General features: G+C 43.4%; 1 protein-coding gene and 1 non-coding gene across 2 annotated transcripts; both read left to right on the top strand.

Moving 5' to 3' along the window:
* Window positions 1-1687: 1687 nt before the first annotated feature.
* On the top strand, window positions 1688-8881 carry TRH (thyrotropin releasing hormone). The gene is made up of 3 exons (XM_033141120.1): window positions 1688-1862; window positions 3448-3650; window positions 6927-8881. Exons 2-3 carry the CDS (start codon window positions 3452-3454, stop codon window positions 7529-7531), a joined length of 804 nt encoding a protein of 267 aa, XP_032997011.1. The 5' UTR covers window positions 1688-1862; window positions 3448-3451; the 3' UTR covers window positions 7532-8881.
* Window positions 8882-18384: 9503 nt separating this feature from the next.
* Window positions 18385-18575, top strand: LOC117043036. The gene has a single exon (XR_004426127.1). It is a non-coding gene; the product is annotated as a U2 spliceosomal RNA (small nuclear RNA).
* The last annotated feature ends 2834 nt before the right edge of the window (window positions 18576-21409 follow it).

Below are 21409 nucleotides of genomic sequence, written 5' to 3'. Positions count from 1 at the left end.
TGTCCGACTCTGGGGTTGCGGCGCTCATCTTGCTCTATAGGCCAAGGGAGCCGGCGTTTGTCCACAGACAGTTTCCAGGTCATGTGGCCAGCATGACAAAGCCGCTTCTGGCGAACCAGAGCAGCGCACGGAAATGCCGTTTACCTTCCCGCCGAAGCTGTCCCTATTTATCTACTTGCACTTTGACGTGCTTTCGAACTGCTAGGTGGGCAGGAGCTGGGACTGAGCAACGGGAGCTCACCCCGTGGCAGGGATTCGAACTGCCGACCTTCTGATCAGCAAGCCCTAGACTCTGTGGTTTAACCCACAGCGCCACCTGGGTCCTGACACTGTTCTTAACTATAGGCTAATGGGGCCTCTTGCTGCCGCTGCGCCACCAACACACAATTTCTGTTCTCATCCTGGGGCAAAGTTCTCATCTCGAGGAAACTCTTCCAGGTTAACAGAGTTTGTAACCTGAAGTGTTTGTAACCTGAGGCGTTTGTAACTTGAGGTACCACTGTATTCCAAATGCGGTTGCATCATAGATTTGTATAATGCCGTAACGATATCAACCGTTTTATTTTCAATTCTTTTCCTAATGGTCCCTAGCATGGAATTTGCCTTTTTCACAGCAGCCACGCACTAGATTGACAGCTTTCTCCAGCTATCTTCTTTGACCCCAAGGTCATAAATGAAGGTCTACCAGGCTTGTGTGTTGAGCACACTGCTTTATGGGCAGTTTGCACCTGCCAGGAGCAACTCCTCTGTGCCTTCCACATGCAGTGCATCAGGAAGAGTTTGGGCATCACATGGCAGGACAGAGTCTCAAACAAATATGTGCTCCCTCAAGCCCACATTGCCAGTGTGTTCGCGCTCCTGTCTCAGCAATATCTACGCTGGCTTGGTCATGTACACAGAATGGAAGATGGCAGGATCCCCAAGGCAGTGCTTTACAGGGAGGTAGCTTTGAGCACTAGGCCTGTTGGCAGACCAGCTCTGTGTTACAAAGATGTCTGCCGACGTGACATGAAGGCTGGCAACATTAACCCTGCCATGTGGGAATCCCTTGCAGACGACTGCAGCACCTGGAGACAACCAGCCAGGTTGTGTATCCACAGCAGTGTCCAAAGAAGGAATGACCACTGGGAGGAATGCAGAGAGAGGAACCCCATGGTGCACCTGTAGCAGCAAAACCAGATACCTTTATCTGCCCCAGCTGCAATAAAACATGTCTCCCCTGTATCGGTCTCTACAGCCACAGCAGGTGCTGTAAGTCCCCAACTGTTGAACTTCGCTCCCGAAGGTGCACTCTTCCATGGTCTCCCAAGACAGATGGATGCCAACAAAGGTCTTTTGCCCCGACATGCATCATTTTACACTTGTTTGCATTGCATGTTGAATTGAGCACTTTGGATGTGACTCACAACCCTTCCCAAACCTGAAGCTTGTGAGCCTTTTATATAAGACACAAACTTTTTTCCCTCCTTTTATGCTGTTTTCCGAAACAAAGGAAGAAACAAAAAAAGTGGCATCGTGAGGTCACTTAATAACTGTAGGAATTTTAATGTGCATTCAAATTTCAGATCACTGACATCAATGAAAGGGGAAGGGTGTATGTGGGGGAGACACACAACGCATCACATACGTTAGTTCCCTCACGGCTATTTGCATAATGTGTCTAGAGACAGCACTGTATAAGAAGGGAAGAGCTAACCCACCAAAGAGAACTCAGGGGCAGTTCTGTTGGAGAGCTGATGTGATTCAAAGGAGAAAGGACAGTTTCGAAGCTCAGACGTGTGAATAGCTGCAGAAATACAGTGAGCTCGAAAAAAAAAACTCTTTGGTAACCTCAGCAAAGGAATAAAGCACCGGGGCAGAAGGTAATTTTCATTTAGATTTATTTGCTAGGCTGTATGGCTAAAGTTCTCCCTTCTGATGATGGCTGAAACTAAGCAACACCTCACAAGTCTGTACACTAAGATACAGATTTTCTTCAATTAAGACCTTCATTGTTAAATATATTTTTTGCTATTTATTTAAGGCAAATGCCTGCTCTGAATTTGAGTTATAGCTTTACAAAACTTTAAAGAAGAATGCATATATTTCATTTACTAGCAAAGCATTATGGTTGTTGGTTTTTTTAAAATAACTCTGATTTGATTAAAGTGGGTGCCTTAAAATAACCACTGCTAGTTTGCCAGATACCAGATTTAAAAATATAAAACAGTTGGCATTACATTAAAAGCCAACACATTATGTTTTTGTTACCTCTTCCAGCATGCTAAAGTGCATTTCATTATTAGACAAAATATAGAATAACTTCAAGGTGGTAGTTTTTATTCAAGGTATTAATGTTGCTTCATTAAAAAATGTTTTGAGAGCTATTAGAAAATAAATAGCAAAAAGCCAAAATAAAAAATGGACTTTCATTAAAGCTAGAGCAATGTACTGGCTTAAAACAGCCCTTTAAGAAATAAATTTTATGCAAGCTGTAATAATTATATGCTGATAACTGTATTTTAAACACTTTTGCATTTTTAAATATATACTACAAAACAAAATGTAAGCCAATGTTTGGAAGCAAAGGTTTTATATATAACTTTGGATATGTGTAAGCAGTACTTTTTTCTGGGGGTACGCAGGGGTACGCACACCCCTGAACATTTTGTGAATCTTTGTGCTTTTGTCCATTTACTGTATTTATTTTTCCTGATTTGAAGTATAAAATTGTGATTTTCTTGAGTCAAAATGAGAGTACCCCTAAACATTTTTTTAAAAGAAAAAAAGCACTGGGTGTAGGTTACATAGAGTTAGCTCTTTGGCCACTTAAAAAGCTCACTGCTGTGGGTGAGATAGATAGATAGATAGATAGATAGATAGATAGATAGATAGATAGATAGACAGATAGATAGAGGGATGTGTGTGTGTGTGTGTGTGTGTGTGTGTGTGTGTGTGTGTGTATTCCATCATTAAATGAATATGTTAAAATACCAGCAGCATTTGCTCTCATATTGAGTCAGTCCTTGTGTTTGCTCAAAGGCAAACATCCAAATTCATTTGAAGATCTTCAAGTAAAGTGAGAGTGCATCCAGAATATTTAAAGGGACAAGCATCCATTTCCATAGGCAACTTCAGTAGACCTGGATGACGGCAGGAAAGCTTACATTTAGCTCCCGGGCGTTCCATGTTTCTTTGCATTACAGTGGTACCTCGGGTTACATACGCTTCAGGTTACATACTCCGCTAACCCAGAAATAACGCTTCAGGTTAAGAACAGAAATCGTGCTCTGGCGGCGCAGCGGGAGGTCCCATTAGCTAAAGTAGTGCTTCAGGTTAAGAACAGTTTCAGGTTAAGAACGGCCCTCCAGAATGAATTAAGTTCTTAACCCGAGGTACCACTGTATCAAGAATGCTGCGTTTCTTTTCATATTTGCTCCATTCTCTGCCAGCCTGTTTTACCTGCAGGACGATGACATCGGTCCAGCGGCTCCTGCTGCTGCTCTCCTTGGCTTTTGCCAGCATCTGTGTCAACGTGGGGCAGCCGTTTCCAGAGGGGGTGGAGAACGAGGGAAAGAGCAATCTGGATGGCATCCTCCAAAGGGCAGAAAACATCATCTTGAAGTCCATTTTGAAGAAGGTGGACGATGACAAAGAAGATCCTAACAAAGGTAAATGGTGTACCTTGGCAGTAGCTGAAGTTCATGGCTGTATTTGTTTATATGCCACTTCCCCGCCCATAAAGGGCCTCAAAGGGTGTGTGTGTGTGTGTGTGTGTGTGTGTGTGTGTGTGTGTTGATGTTTAGGGAATTTAATGACAGTTGTTAGGAAGAAGAGGCACCTTCCTCAGTTGCTGCATGCTGAGATGCGGGCGATTCATTATTAAATCACATTTTTGCTCCCTTATCCGCTCAGTTCCATTTCAGACTGGTGTCTCTAGGGCAGAGGCACTATTACCTTTCAGTACGTGCACATTGGTCTCTGGTTCAATCTATGGCATATCCAGCTTGGCTGACAAAACCCTGGAGAGCCACTGCCAGTCTGTGGAGACCAGGGATGGGCAGTTAGTAGGTTGGGATCAACTGTGCAGTTAACAATAAATATGGTGACTCAGGGAGACCTGCAGAAGTTGAGGGCAGACTGACGGTTAAGAGAGGGCTGTTGGACGCTGCAACTTGAGAAGCAAAAACTTAGGGCTGTATTTAGCTTGTTGTGTTAACGTTGCTGCTCACAGCGTTATGGTAAACCCCTTGTTCTTTTCAAACAGTCGCCTTCCCGTCTTCCTATGCACTAACTAAATCATATTGCACATTGGATCATCAAGGAGTTCTGACTGCATTCCCCCCCCCCAATAGCAAGGACAAAAAGCCTCCCCTTCTAGTTTAGGCTGTGTTCAGGTGAAAAGAAGTTTTGAGAGAGTGTGGCACCAGAGATGGACTTTTGGAATAAGAGGACTGCTAACAGAAGTGCGATACTGAAAACAGATTTCCTGTGCTGAGAGGGATGCTGCTTCTTTCTTCTGTGTTACCCCCCCCCCCCCCCACAACCACTATCACTGTTTTGCACCTGGATCTGGCTGGTTCTAGTAAAAAAAAACCCAAAGTAGATCCTGCCCACCTGAAACCTGCCCACTTCTGGTGTAAATACTACTGAGCTAGATGAACTGATGGTCCAACTCAGCATAAAGTTGATAAGGGAAGTGGGTGGTGCTGTGGGTTAAACCACAGAGCCTAGGGCTTGCCGATCAGAAGGTCGGCGGTTCGAATCCCCGTGACGGGGTGAGCGCCCGTTGCTCGGTCCCAGCTCCTGCCAACCTAGCAGTTCAAAAGCACGTCAAAGTGAAAGTAGATAAATAGGTACTGCTCCAGCAGGAAGGTAAACGGCCTTTCCATGCACTGCTCTGATTCGCCAGAAGCGGCTTAGTCATGCTGGCCACATGACCCGGAAGCTGTATGCTGGCTCCCTTGGCCAATAAAGCGAGGTGAGCGCTGCAACCCCGGAGTCATCCGCGAATGGACCTAATGGTCAGGGGTCCCTTTACTTTTACCTTTTTATGTTCCTGGAAGAACATGAGTTAACCTGCCTATGTGTGAAACACTGGTCTGTTCTGGGACTGCAGCTGTGTGATGGGTCCGCCACATCTGACTGCAACTTTCCAAATATGTTCTCTCAGCAATTAACATTGGGTAGGCACCCATGCTATACTATTTTAAAAAGCCTTCTAAACACTTGATTATTTCAGCTAGCCTATCCAGACACCAGTATTGTATACAATCATACCTCGAAACAAAATAAAAAATTCCTTCCAGTAGCACCTTAGAGACCAGCTAAGTTTGTTCTTGGTATGAGCTTTCATGTGCATGCACACTTCTTCAGATACCTGAAGTTGAAGATGAAGAAGTGTGCATGCACACAAAAGCTCATACCAAGAACAAACTTAGTTGGTCTCTAAGGTGCTACTGGAAGGAATTTTTTATTTTTTATTTTGTTTTGACTGGCAGACCAACACGGCTACCTACCTGTAACTGAGTCATACCTCGAGTTACGCATGCTTCAGGATGCGTACGACACGGGTTACGAATGCGCCGAACCCGGAAGTAACGTAACGTGGTTTGGTGGTTCGCGCATGTGTAGACACGTAAAATGATGTCACACGCATGCGCAGAAGCACCGAATCGTGTCACGCACATGTACAGATGCAGCGCTTCAGGTTAAGAACGTCACGGGTTACGAATGGGGCTCCAGAACGGATCCCGTTCGTAACCAGAGGTACCACTGTACTTGCTTTTAGTGTTTGCTGATTAGGGGTGTGTATTATTAATAATAGTTTTATATTGTTCGATGGACACTGCATAGATTTTTTTGGTCACTTAAGCAAGAAAACCAGTTGGATCCACCTAAAAGAAGGATCTTGACCACGGGGAAAGGTGCCACTTCCATTTTAATTCCATTCCCAGATAACTGTGAAAAAGGAATATCTCAGGGAGCTTCCAGGCGGGTGTTTATTGTGGAATTAGTGCTCCTTGTGCATGCATGGTTTTCGCAGCATCCGCATATTGTGTCCATAAGGTGTCATTCACACTCACAAGAAGTCACCACGAGTTAGGTCTAAAGAAATACAGAAGGATTATTCAGACAACACACTGGAATGAACTAATGCCAATGTCAAGTGGATGCTCAAAAAGTCAACAAAGGAGTGCAGGTTTAAAGAAATGATTAGTGTGGAAGCACTGAGAGAGAAAAGGGACAATTCAGTTCACATTTACAGGCTAACTTAACAACATTCGCAGATTCTGAAGCAATACAAGAACTGAAACACAACCATCCTTCAAAATTTCCCATTATAGGATTTTGCAGTGCAGTTCTTCAGCCAAGTAATGTGTACACAGATGCATATACATGGGGGTAGTGTGTGCATTCAAATGCATTCATTAGTGAAAACAGCATACAAAATGCATTATATAAGGGAAAATCACTTGGCAAAAGTGTGCATATTGTGTAAAGCTGCATATAAAATGTGTATAGTAGGAAAAATATAGTAGACATCCCCAGATGCATATAAATTACATTAGATACATATAAATTAGCATATGCACATTGCATGGAAATTTGCTGAATGTTTCAGGATTGTCTGACCCCCAAATATATCCACTTGACAGCTTTTGGGCAAGTCTATCCAGGAATGTACAATTCATTTTAATTTTCTAAGCATACTGTTGGTTTTAATTACCCTTTGAATGTTTCGAATACCTATTTTTAACTGTATGTTATTGATACAGTTAATTTAATTCGTGTTAAATGAATGGTGTGGGCTTTTTTGTAAACTGCTCAGAGCTTTTATAACATTCAGGCAGCATCCGATTGGTGTTAAATAAACAAATGCTCCCTTTCAACCACTAACAACATTATTCTTGGAGTGTTTTAATGCTGTTAATTTCCTTGGGCAGAGCCAGGAGCTTTTCAGCCAGACTGGATCTCGAAAAGGCAGCACCCCGGAAAGAGATCTCTCTATGATCTAGAAAAGAAGCAGCATCCCGGGAAAAGGGAAGATGTGGATGAGGAATCTTACGGAGAAACTATGAAGCGTCAGCACCCTGGGAAAAGAGAGGAAGAGGGTGAATTTGATCCCTACCTGGAAGTGCAGAAGAGGCAGCACCCAGGCAGGAGGTACCTGCAAGAACAATACCTTGACCTCCCTAGCAGCAGCCAGCTAGCTTATCTGGATGAATTCTCCAAAAGGCAACATCCAGGCAGGAGGTACCTGACTTACAGCAAACGACAGCACCCTGGCAAGAGGAGCTGGGAGGAGGAGATTGATGAGGGCGAGCAGAACTTGGAGAAACGACAGCATCCAGGCAAGAGGTATCTGGTGGATGCAGAGAACCCAGACTACACTACAGTCCCCTGCGAGCCCCAGGATTCCTTTGAATGTAGCAAAGGCAGCTTGCTGCTAGAGTTGCTCGATAACGTAAGCAAGGGCCGCGTCGACGAGAAGCGGCAACATCCCGGAAGAAGGTCTTCATGGGATGGTGCGGTAGAGGAAGAGGAATGAGACGTGGCCAGGGTGTGTGCTTTCTCGTTGTTTTCATTCCTCCAAATGATTTCTCCCAACCATTCAATGTTCCATCCATAACCCCTTTTCTTCTTCTTTTTTTACTTTCTGCTTGCTGAAAACTACTTCGCAGGTGATTCTTTATAGTGTGCTCCTTCCTGGTGGGCTATGGTCCAGATTTAGCAATGCATGGACATACGGATTTCATTTTAAGCATGGCACTTCGTGCCCCCCCCCACCCCTTGAGAGGCGCATGGCCAGGCTCACCCCCACATACTTAAAATGGAACGTGTTAGTAAAGGATGATTCCAATGTTTCATTTCTTGCGTAGGCCAGAGGTTAATATGGGACGAAACCCATCCAAACGCAAGGGTAGTCAGATGTCAGTCTTCTTGATGCTTGCAACTGGCATTCCAGCTCCAAAGGAGCTTGCAAAAGCACACTTCGTACTCATCTCTGAGTATGTTGTTTGCTGTTTTTGTCTAGCATTTCCTTCTATGGGGCTTCAGTCAGAGAAACACAGTGCCAGAATCAGCTGCAGGTCCCTTTTAATCCTGAAAATTGGGAAGTGCTTCCAGCAAATGTATGCCAATGGGTGTGCCCATGTGGAAGTAATATGAAAGCCTGTGGATAAAGGAGGGAGGGCTTAGGGCAGGACTCTGGCCACATGGACAGCTTAGCCTGTGCAAGCCTGTTCATCACTGGGGCCACTCATTGTCCAATGCAAAGTGGACAGAGTGGTTTGCTTTTTCTTCTAGAAGGGAAACCATTTTATGCACTGACAAGATGACTCGCCATGCAGGCAGCAAGGACCACGATGGTCCAAACACTATTGCAATGAAGGAAAAAAATCCACAAGGAGCCTGATCCACAAATATAAGTAATACCAGTGTGTGTGTAGAATTCTGACTGGGGTCAGTATTCCCCAATCTTTATAAGTGCATTCCATCCATATCCACACAGGTTCCATGAAGCTACTTTTCCTGTTCTGGAAGTTTTTATGCAGGGCCTCTAGCTATTCTCCATGTGGCAATGCTGCTTTCAAGTGGTCTTGATGATAGGGGTTTGTGAAAAGCCGGTGCCTTCTCTATGCTGCCAAAGGTGGATTGGACTGATATCTTGCTAATGAACAGGATTAATGTGCATAGAGGAATGGCATGCCTATTTAGCAAATCTGACATTTGCTATTACCCTTTGCCCTGAAAGTGAGTCATAGTAGTGCACGATTTTGTTTGGGAAATCCACAGCTGAGAAACCTCACAGGGCCTGGGTTCCAGTATGCTGTCTTTGAATCAATGCCTCACTTTGTTTCCAAATAAGGATTAATTACAATAAATATTTTAAATTGCAGCAAGCAGGCATCTTTGTCTCATTATGTGGATTTTCATTTAAAATGTGGAAAAGTTTGCCTGTTGTCCCAAAAAGGAATGTTTTCAATTTCTGTAGACAAAAGGTGTTTATTTACCCTAAACAAATCAATAAATATCCATCATTAACAGTGCTCCCCTGTTCAATTATCCTTTTTGGTCATACAAAAGCAAATAAACAATGTGCCAAGTGATCAGTGCCCTCTTGAATTTAAAAAAGAAAAGAAAAAATCAACCCAAACTGTGATGGAGCAAAACAGAATTTTTTAAAGTCAAAACTTATGTATGGTGATGACTACATGTTTGTATATAGCAGTGGTTTATTGTTGGTGTGGAAGGTTGCTTTGTGTAGAAATAGAGTTTTATGAAACTTTCTGCTTGTGTATGATGAATAAAAAAATCAGAATGAACACACGTAAACTAGCTAGCATCCTCCTTAAAAGAAATCATCAACGTTGGCTTGGGGTGTGTGTGTCAAAGTTTTTGAGAAGATGGATGTTTTGAGGGTGGGGCCTTGTTATTATAGAGATACATAGATGTGTCTTTGTGAATATCATCCTTTAATTCACACCTGAGCTGCTGAACAAGGCAGAGGCCAAATGTTTTGCTATAAGAAATTAATGGGTTGTGTCCAGTAGTGCATGAGTCGACTTCTGCTTGATGCCCCTTCCTTTCCTCTCCTTGTGAGCCCCCAAATTCTGCTCCAGGATTTTGTGTGTGTGTGTGTGTGAGAGAGAGAGAGAGAGAGAGAGAGAGAGAGAGAGAGACAATCCCTCAGTGAAGATGGGAGTGTGGCAACATGACCAAGTCTGGGGTGATTTCCCCTTGATCACTCCCTTCTAAAATGACTGAGAATTCAGGGATTCTCTATATGTGGCAGCACAGAACCTGTAACAAGGACTCTTCATATTGGGGGTTCCTGCAACAATTTATTCCCTGAACTAGGTATAAATTCAAGCTGAAGCAAGATGGAAATGAAAACTGTATTTTTTATTAACAAACCCCCAAAGAGGGAAGAATCTTTACGGCTTCTGTATTAAAGGCACAGTACTTTGTGTGTGTGTCAGAGATGCTGTTTTAGGTTTAAACAAGAACTTTACTAATAATTCTCCACAACAAAACAGTCTCTGTTAAAACGATCTTCTCCTAGAATGGCTAACCACTTTTAGCCTTCCCAAAGCCCCATTCTAGGTCCTTTCTCCCCACCTGAGGAAATTAAACAGATTTGTTCTGCCTGACAAACCCCTAAGCACAACTAGCTACTTCTGTAGCCAGCCCTTATCTGCCAGTTAAACTGTCAAAATCTCCATTTGCATCCTCAATCTCTCCTAATTTTCCATTTCTCCTCCCTGCCATGGTTGGCTAAGGGTCTCCAGGATGATAACCCAGTGGTCTGTCCGTCACAGGGGATGCAGGAGAGAGGAGAGGAAAGTTCTGTTGTGCAAACGGAGGTCTATTTTGTGTGTGTGTGTGGAATGACATTGCTGAATACAACCCAGCATCTCTGATTTTTCAGTAATTAATCTATTCCAAGAGGCAGCCTGATCTACAAGTAATGTCAATGCAGTTGGGTGGTGGTGGTGACTTATGACTGGTTTTGATATTCTCCAAACACACACATATACAACCCACACACCACCACCACCAACAACAACAATGCTGCTTTTCAGAGCAAAGCCCCCCTCTGCCCCAGCAACTGAGGTGGGTGGGGGTGTCTTCACCTGATGTGCACGACCTTTTGGTTTCCTTGCCCCTGCTACTATTCATGAAGTTGTCTGCACTCATCTGTGCATGCATGACGGCTCTCTCAAATGTTGACACCGTTCTGAAACATGCATCAAACAGTAGTATTTGTCAAGAAACTACAGGATCAATATGGATTGTGTATATCGTCGTGTGAATGAGGCTTCAAGAACTAGCACTGAGAATGCACAGGATGCAGCATAGTAGAGGGGAAGGAATTTCAACATGTAGAGCTTTTCACATCCATGGAGCACGATGGAGTGACAAGTTGCACCAGCTTTGATTTTTCTACGCGGGGGGAGGGGGCAGTGGGAGAAGCACACACATACACCAAGGTGGATAGAAGCTTGTAACTGAATAAATGCATGCCTTTTTTCTTTCTTATTTGGGTCAAAACCAGGTAAATATGCACAGAACCTTTACATACAACAATTATAAACACCACAGGAAGATAATGAAGTAATGCATAACCAAACTGGCTTTCAAAAGACTCTTTCATGCAAGGGGTGGCTTGCTCATTAGAGGGAGATTAAAGACTTTCTTTGGTTTATTTTAGGCATTTAATGTCCCAAGTCACAGAATTCTCCCCAGGCGGTGCTGTGCTTTTTTCTCTGTCCTCCCCACATTCTTAGAGATCCATAGAGACGGAGAGCCACCCACACTGTTCTGAAATCCGTCAGTGTGCAAAGGAGCATGGCTGTTCCGCTCTTTGCGCCGGGAAGACTGCTTCCATGCAGATAAGGACATGGCAGCCCCACAGATTATGGCATCAGCTTTTTATTCACATGATAAGGGCAACAGTCCTCCTTGCTGAACTGTGGAAAGTTTTAAAAAGAGTTAATGCTGAATTTAGCGTGTAACTAAAAGATAAAGGTAAAGGGACCCCTGACCATTAGGCAGATTTGCCTATTTCAATTTCTCTCTGTTTCTCATCCCCCCCCCCCAAATCTTAAATTCAGTTGTCCAAATCGGTTTGCAATATATTTATATATTTAAATCCTCATGAAAAATTTGTAAGCATTTTAGTGCAATTTTCTCCTAATATACACATTTTTGCAAAGCATTCCCCCCCCTAATATCATGCATTTTTGTTTCCTATTTCCACCAATATATGTATTTGTATGCACACTTTACCGTAGTATGTGCATTTTTGTGCACATTACTTTGCTGGAAAAATGCTTTGCAAAATTCAGAAAAGTGCCATTCTTCAAGGATCACTGTATTTGGGTTTGTGTATTGCTTTGGAAAGAGAGAATTAAGTTGATTCACCTTTAAATGCAAACTGAATTGAATTTCTTCCCCACCCCAGATGAAAATCACCATGCAGGGTTAGGTAGGTAGCTGTGATCTCCAGAATGCTTGCCAGTCTCAGGTGACCTCGATTACTTCCCAAAATAGCCATCTCCCCAGCTTTTCTGCTGTTCTGTTCTGTAGCTTGCTTAGCATTTTGATTGATCCAATAGCACCATACAAGACCATCTGAAGTGGTCCACCTGTAGCATGCCTGAAGTTAGTTAACACTTCTGGACCCAGGCCGATGGTATTTCATCCCCTTCACCTCTCCTTCTAAATGGCTGATTCAACTGGTGATTGCCAACAGGACTGTAGCCCCAAAATGCCACCGAGAAACACACAGCAGGTATCAACATGCTTGGGAGATTTCAAGGGAATCCTCCTGCAAAAACAGCCCAAGGAGTGGTCCAAGTGGCTGCTGTTGAAGGGTTAAAGCAGGAAACCAGAGGGGAGGAGGAACAGAATGCAGCATTTTGGAAGAAGACCTGGCTGGCTCACTCACTAGAACCCTGAACAAGAACATTCCACACTGCAACATTTTGTTGCAGGGACTACAGTAAGAATGAAAATGATTCTGGGTCTTACTGGAAAGAAGATCCAGATGCTTCATAGGAAGCTATTCATTTTTGGGGGAACATAATTTTGTTAATCTAGATTTTCAAGATTGCCTACAAATGAGAACCGTAAACAGATCAAAAACATCAGAAACAAAAGCATTTATCGTAGCAACAATAAAAATACAAAAAGCAGTAGGTATAAAATCAGTTAAAATCCCGGGCAATTTCCCCCAAAAAACATCTAAAATGTGGCTCTCTGGGCAACTGAGTCACATGGTGGATTATAAATAATAGTAATTATTATTAAGAAAGCCTACAGAATGGCAGGGATATTTAGAGAAGGACCTCTGGTGTCAGACTTAACAAACAGGTTTTAAAAAAGAAAAGAAAAAAGCTAACATTTTTAATGAATATATCCCCTTTTAGAGGTACCTGTGATGATGGTGGCATTCAAATATTCTGTTATTCTTCAATAAAAGAGAAAAATGGAGACCAAAGGTATTTTGGGGCGAGATGTCCTTGAATAGTCACCGATGGTATGTGAGGTGTTCTGATAGAGCAATACTCCAGATACTATTAACCCAAGCCTCTATTGGTATATTAGAGGTTATAGGAAGCAATTCATAAATGAACAATGGAGTGTGTTGCTAAATAAAGAACACAATATTTTGGCCTTCAAACTGTGAAGATATTGAGTGGGGAGGCCCTGCATGTTATAAAACTAAGATATACTAATTTAGTTCTAGTCTCCACTGACCACAAATGCCCTGAGATCAGCCTGGTACACGGAAGGCACGCTGATTGCATGGAAATACTCCATGTGATCTGAAAGAACCAAGTAATAAGCCAAACGACACATTGCAGCCCCATTATAGTCAAGCTGCCACCTAGAAGCTGTTGCCAGCTGGCAACCTAAACCCCCAGGAGATAGAGGTGGGACAGTCTTAATCCATTCCGTTCCAATGCCTAATTAGTGTAATTGCATGATAATGGTTAAACATGTGCTCAGGAGCTGCAGACCTCTGTTTTCCTCTTATTAAATTGCCATCCTTCCACTGCAGGGGAAAGCAATGTTTTGAAGGGGAAAAAGACACTATGGCAACACCACATCATAAGTGCATGCTGCTTTATTTATTTGTATTATTAACAGCCCTTGGCCGGGGGGGGGGGCAGGTTCCTCACATCTGTACATATAGAATAGCTAGGTCTGTCCCATCACCAGTGTTTTGAGCCATCACCTTCAGAGAACATCAAAGAAGCAGGACACTGAAAATTGGCTTGGGGGAAGCAATGCAGTGAAGGCCGTTGTGTCCCATCTTGGCTGTGATGAGAGTCGAAAGGCACTCAGGGCACCTTGAAAAGGGCTGGCCTCTGAAGCAGACCACAGGGGAACCACAGGGGTGCAGGCATGAGGCAGCTGGTTCACCAAGATCTGAAGATGGTCCCAGGCAAGACATAAGAACCCAAGAAGAATCCTGCTGGACCACACCAGCCCAGCTTTAGCAATTAGATTTCAACTGAGCTGCTAATTTATGAAGCAGGCCTAGAAGCACCAGCCTTGCTCCTCAGCTGAATGAATTTAAAGGAATGGACCTCTTACTTGCTACTACTGAATGGAAACCAGACATGTACTCTGCCATAGAAGGCAACTCCTAGGGACTGAGGTCCTTTCAGCCCCCTCTATAGAATATTTGAGGGGGATGTCCTTCCCCAAGTTGATAGGCATTGCCATTCAAAAGGTGTATGTGTGTGCCATGTCTTGTGATCAATTATGCAGGGTCGGGCTTACCACAAGCCCCAATATTTTAATCAAGTTGGCACCCCAGTGAGCATGGAGGAGTGGACCCAGGTGGCTGATGAGCAGCCAGAGCTGTGGAAGCAGAATCCCCAGCCTCAGAGGGAAGTCTAACAACACAATAATTAGCTATGGTAGACAAATGGAACTTCCAAACTGAGAGGCAATGTACTTTGGAATGGCAGATGTTGAGGATGAGCAAAAAGGATGTTGTAAGCTTCTCAGAAGCAACTGGCTGTCCACTCTTGAAAAGAGAACTGGAGAACCATTCAAGCATTGTTGGACTCCATATCCCATCAACCCCAGCCAGCAACAATGACCAGTGGCTGGAGGGGTGATGGGAGTTGTAGTCCAACAGCTTCTGGAGGGCCATAGATTCCTCCCTCCTGTATCAAGTGGGTGTTTGGTGCAATCCAGCAAGGCTCTCTTTATGTAGATTCAGCTGTCAAGTCTTCTTCAGGCGGGACCATGAGCTGCTCTTTCTCTCAGACTCATAGCAGTCCTGGGGGGATGTAGGCTGCCTGGGACCAACTGTTGCTTTCTGTCATTCGTAGAGACTGCCACAGCCTCAGCTGCCATTGTCTGAAAACTGGGATGTAACAAACCTGGGACCTAAACAGAGGTGGGTGGTGTCCATTGGGACTCATGGGGCAAAAGGCAGAGAGGCCAACAGGAGCTGGAACCAGAGGCAACTAATTCCCCACCCCTCTTTCTGCAAGGGCAACAATGAGGAGGAGGAGGAGGAAGGGAAGAGGCAGGGCCACCCTTGGACTGGGCATTTATTGGGGGGCAGACAAAGGTTTGTGAGGGAGTGCCCTATTTGGGCCAACCCCCACTGGATATAAAGAAGCTGAAAACTTCTTGCTTGTGTCCTTATGTCAGACACAGATCAGAGCCAGAGAGCAAAAAGTGCCTCTGGGAAGAGGGGGGGAAGGCACTGGCTCCAGTGTCAGTGTTGCCATGAAGAGAGAGGCAGCTGGGAAGATGGGAGAGGGACGAAGAAACTTGCCCCCAGTCAGCACACTTTTGAGACACATATATTGTGGCATTTAAGGCACATGGAGTCCACTCAGCTGTTAAGGTCCAACATTAATAAGTCCCAGCCACACTCCTTCAGTCATGAACTTTGTTTCCAAAGAAGTTTTACTCATAGAAATACCAGCAAAGGAAGCACTAAATAGTTAGGTTTCTTCACAGTGACCTTTATACATTGCTCCAAGCTCCCTGTTCCCCAGTTTGGTTAAGAAGACAGGGAAAAGCTGTATAATTAGCACCTCTTGCAACTCACTTGAAACCAATCTTATCACTGAAATTGTTCCCCCCACACAGGAAGATGCTCGTCCTCCATGTTAAATCATTATAATTAGTATGGGCTGCACCTTCTTTAGGGTTGTGCTGCACTGAGTAACCCTTTATTATTATTATTTTAATGACTCATCATCTGAAGGAGTTTAGCAGAAATAAAACCCTAAAGCCTCCATTTCAGTTTATTATCACGGAGAGAAATAATTCTCCATTTGTGTACATGTGTAGAATTCCCAGAGTACCTCCAGAAGTCAGTTAAGGGTGAGTATACTATATTATGGGAGTTCTGACCACCATTGCAATGGATGCCTGTTAGCTTCCCAAGAAGAGTAAAAAAAAATAAGACACAGAACTTGTAGCAGTGAACTTCGGGGCATTCCCTCCCCAGCTTCTCTTTGTCAGCCAGCTGCAAGAACTTAGCTCCTTTACAGGTTTTGCTCTTTTCCCTGGTTTATTAACACCTTGGGGGCAGTTTACCTGTGGGATTGTCTTACCCCATATATGCCCATTCAGCTGATCAACGGAACTGGCACTGTTACAGGTGCTACATAATCAGTGGCGGAGGAAGCCAATGGGGCGCTTGGGGTGGCGTGTGTGCCCTGCGCCCCAGGGGCTGGGCTAGCCACCCATGGAGAGTGGCCAGCCGCCCGGAGGGGCGTGGCCAGCTGGGGCAGGACACTCCACAGGGCCTCCAAGGAGTCTGCCTGCCTCCTCCCACTCAACCACCCTACAGCTGAGGGTGAGGTGGCAGGTGGACCATTTGGGGCAGCGTGGTGCCCAAGCCACCGTGTCACTCTCAGGAGAGACGTGTGGCTCAGGCGCACTGCAGGCCTCGCGGTGAGGGCCGCCCGCCATTTTGTTACCCCCCTCAGTGGTGACACCTGAGGCGGATCGCCCCCACTGCAGCACCTTTCCTCCGCCCCTGTATATAATACTCATTCTGCATTTGTAAGAAATCAATCTTTCAGTGTGGCAGCACTTTGGAACTGCCTATTGACATCAGGCAGGCACTTTCACTGTACTTTTTTCAGTGCCTGCTCAAAACTTTTTTTGTTTCGGGAAGCCTATTCAGGTAACTTAGGAAGCTGTTTTTCAACTTATCATTCATTTTAATTATGTTTGAATATTTTAAATAGTTGCTTTTACTGATCATCTCATTGCTTTATTCATTTTGTAAACCACTTTGAGGTTTGGGGTTGGTTGGTTGTTGTTTTTTAACAATTGAGTGGCATATCAATTTTAATAAATGATGTTATTTTTCTAAAAACGAAACTTGATGGACTTCCCAATGATGGTGTGCGTAAGCTGGTTGCTGATGTAAGGACTAAAAGGATTGCCCTGCCTGTCTCTGGTTCATTAGGGTAACCAGATCAAGAATTTAAAAACATTTGTTGGTTCCTGCTTCATCATATACTTATTGTTAGAAAGTGAACTTTGTGATGGAGTAAGGACTCATGCTTTATTTCCGTTTGTTTTTGTTTTAAACACCTTGTGCAAAATCCCCAAAATGTTTTCCCAGCTTGGGAAGTTTAAACAGCCGTTTATAAGTTTACATGAGTGGCTTTCAAAGACTATGTTCTCTTCAAATGGGCTGTAGCAATGGCTCTGGGGACAGAGGAAATGAAGGCAGTTTGGCTATCTCGCACTCTGTGCTTTCCAAGCTTCAAGGGGCCCCCACACCACAGTCCTCAATCCACTTTTTCAAACCAACGTGGCACTGAAAGCTTGACAAATGCTGCAACAGAAACTTGAAGGCTTTTTAAGTGAACGCCCAGAGAAGCTGCAGGAGTCAAAGGCTTTTGTTGTGATCGTGAAAAGTAGCACAGAGTTGGAATGAGTCACACACACGATCTCTGAAGTGCCAAAAATCACTGTTGCAGTTAATAGACAAATAATTTGAAAAGCACTTGACAAGTTCTCATTTGCAGTGCCTATAAATCTCCATATCCTGTCATTTTGACAGATGAGTCTGAAAACCAGACAGCGAAATCAAATGGGAGTTCTCCCCCACCTTCTGAAGGTGCAGTTACTTTGACAAAATATTTAATATCAACAGGTACTTCTGGCACAGGTGGATTTTTATTTATAAGTCACAGGATCTCTAGGCAGGTTCTGAGGCTAGAGGAGCAGGTCAGTTTCAGATGTATACACACTGGCCATGCAGCAAGAGTCCTTGTGAATTAGTATTTCATAAGTCACCAACAGAAAAACAGGGTGTACAACCGAGTGCTGGACTAGATGGGTCCTCGGCCTGATTCAATAGAACTATTCTTGTGTTCTTATGATGCACTTTGCACAGACACTCAGAGGAGCGGAGGAAGCTTGCTTATATCAAATCAGAACAGTGGTCCATTTTGCTCAGTATTGTATTGGATCAATCAAAATGCTCAGTATTGTCTACACTGACTGGCAGCAGCTATCCAAGATGTCAGAGCTAGCTGCATATGCTAACATATCACAGCTCCTTTATCAGTTCAGGAATGTTGGATTCCCTGAAACTTTTTATCCAGCTCCCTAGATAGCTTTTCGAATTGCTTTTTCCTTCCACCTTGTCCTTAGGTTAGCACATAACCTCATTGCCTCCACATTCCCATCTCCCTTCACTCCCGATTCATGTTTACATATTTTAGCTGTCAATTCATGTTCATATTATTTATTTGGTTATTCATGTTGACATTTTGCACAAGACTGCTCTTGCACAAAACCTCCATATTATTATTATTTTAATTAAAAGCTTGATGTATGTTCTGCAAATGTACCCTCAACATGTAGCAATTAGAAATACCCACACCTATCGCTTCTTGGGCTTTTGGCTAAGATCAAGTGTGGTATCTGTTCTTATCAGCTTAATATCTGATACGTCCCCTATTTGAGGACTATATATTTAAGGGATTTTTTTGAGCTGGGATATGGAATAGGGGCTTGCTCCATCCACTCCATGCATCAACCTAGTATTGCAATATCTCTAGGACGGTGCAGCCACACACAATTGTGCTCGCTTCGATAGCACATATACTAAAATTGGAACGATACAGGGAAATAGCCACACCTGGAAATAAGCATTTATTCATTTTGACCACCAAAAGGAACAAATGCTTCCTGAAGGGCCAATTTAATTTTTAATTTTAATACAGCTTTTTTGCACAAGAGCAGTTTGACACAAAACAGCTGTTTTTAAAATTAAAAATGTATCTACTGCAAATGTGCCTTGAGCAACAACTGGTAAAAATAGGCATGATGCATCCTTTGCTTTTGGCTGGTGGAAACAAAATGACTTGCGTTATGCTCAGGAGAACTGAAGCAGGGGACATGGCAGTAGATGGTACACAGAGAAATGTGACCACGTTAAAAAACAACTCTTTCACACAATGCGCCTTAGTGCATAGTGATATGCAAATATATATTGGATTGTCTTTCCTTAGCAGATTATCTGTGGATTGGGAAAATCTGGATTAATTGGGGGGGGAGAGGGAGAGGGGACACCCTTCCTTTTTTTTCACTGGGAAGGAAAACATTTTTCTTCTAACTTTCACTAATTAAAAATCCAAACAAAACTTTTTTCCTCTCCAAATTTCTAAGCGACTTGGGTTTTCTTTTGTTTGCCACTGTGAGTTTGTGCAGAAGGACTAGCACTTTCTGACACTGTATTTCAAATACTGTATTTCAAATAGATACATTAAAAAACCACTCTTTGTTGTTAAACAATAATTATAGGAGGCAGACAATATTAAAACAAGTGGTTTACTTGTGTGTTCTAGACTGTTACACAGGCCCCAACTCCGTCCCCTCCCCCAAAATAGAGCAAGGTAAAATTTCTCAAGCATCTTGTTTCTTCACAATAAGTGCTCCAAGGCCTACTTGTCCATCTCCGGAAGAAAAAGAATTCTTATTTTAGATGAGCAAAATGCACCATCTAGTGGCATTTTCAAATTATATTCCCATAGGTTTCCACTTGTGCAATCACAATGCATTATTAAAGTATTGTTAACTTGTATTCAAGTTAGGTTGCTTTTACTATGATTGAAAATAACACAGCAGACCTAGGAAAGCCTATAGAATTGTTTGGAATATTATTTCAAAGTGCAATGGTTTTTTGGCTTTGACTTTGTGGACTTTGACTATGTTTTGCCTTAGTATTTCTGTCTCTTCTGCTCCCTAATTCAAGCATTGCCTGTGTATAAATGTCCCTGACATTAACAGCAAAATATGGGTTCTTTTGCATAAGGAAGGTTTGACAACCAATTACATTTCACATATCAATTTACATAGCTTAATGAGAGTTGCACAATTTCATGGAAGAATTATCTCATTAAGGAAAGTGATCTAAAACCCTTTTTGGTGAAAAAAAATGAACATTCTGTGTGCTTGACAAAATATCTGACTGAATTTACATAGAACATTACTTTACTTATTCAGTGATTCACACTGTGGATGAACACTTTGTGCTGGCTAGGATACATTTCAATAACAACACTATTCAGTCCCCTTGGGAGAGTGACAGTCAAATATCTACTTCATCAGAATATTTAAACTCTGGTGAATAATGCTTCTCCTCACTTAAGTATTTCTTATGCGGTTACATTCCTACTGGAACAAACGGCTGCACAGGTTCATTAGTATCTTTCACAGAGAACAATGTACTAGTTCATTGTCTCAGAGGTGTTTCTTCTACCCATCAATTCAACACAATGTTTAAGGCTGCTTTTTATGCTCTTCATCTTGTTTTCTTGCACTAAGTTCCATTGCACACATTTACTCCTAAATGTTAGGTTTAGTTACAAAAAGGGATTATTCCTATTGTCAACATGACAGAGAGAGCTCAGGCTTGCCAGAGATGTTGAAAATAATCAAAAAGGTTTCTTTGGCTACCTTTGAAGCAAGAGGAGGAACAGGCAAGTAGTAGGTCCTCCGCATGGAGAAGAGAGAGAAATGCTATTGGGTGAAAGAGAGAAGGCAGAACTGCTCAAAACTTACTTTGCCTCTGTCTTCACCCAAAAGGAAAGCAGAGTCCAACTTAGCGATACAGAATAAGTGATGCAAAGAGGGAGTTGCCGCCCAAGATGTGCTGTGGGGAGACACTGCAGAAAAGGCCAGCTCTCCTGTTGCCAGACTCCAGACCGGGGGGTGGTAACTTGAATAAAATATTGGGGAGGGGGGCGGTAAGCCCTGCCTCACAACATTGATCACAAAACATGGTGCTCTCACAGACTATTTGAATGGCAATGCCCATGAAGTCTGGACCTCTTGTGGAGGAGGCACACGAAGGATAACAGAATCTTAGAGTTGGAAGGGACCCAAGGGAGGGTCATCTAGTCCAACCCCCTGCAACGCAGGAATCCCAGCTAAAGCATTCCTGACAGATGGCCACCCAACCTCTGCTTAGAAACCTCCATGGAAGGAGAGTCCACCACTTCTTGTGGGAGTCTATTCCACTGCCGAACAGCTCTTACTGTCAGAAAGTTTTTTCCTGATGTTTAGTCAGAATCTCCTTTCTTGTAAGTTGAAGCGCTTGTCCTCGAGTCCTACCCTCCAGAACAGGAGAAAACAGAAGGGCTTCAGATGATCATCGCAGGGTCCAGGTTAGTTCATGTGGAGAGAGGCGGTCCTTGAGGTCCTGAGCCACTTAAGGCTTTATAGGTCAAAACCAGCACTCTGAATTGAGCCCAGAAACTAACCAGCAGCCATAGCAATCAGGCCAGGATGGGTGCAAAATGCACTGGCGTAGCCCAGGGGAGCACCTGCCCGCCACCCCAGTCAAGTAATGATAATATGCAGTGCTGGATTTACGTATAAGCTAAACAGGCTATAGCTTATGGCC

This window comes from Lacerta agilis, chromosome 2, assembly GCF_009819535.1.
Source record: "Lacerta agilis isolate rLacAgi1 chromosome 2, rLacAgi1.pri, whole genome shotgun sequence".
Classification (NCBI taxonomy): Eukaryota; Metazoa; Chordata; class Lepidosauria; order Squamata; family Lacertidae; genus Lacerta; species Lacerta agilis.
Note: the sequence above shows the minus strand (reverse complement) of the source record. Positions and strands in the feature narration are given on the sequence as shown.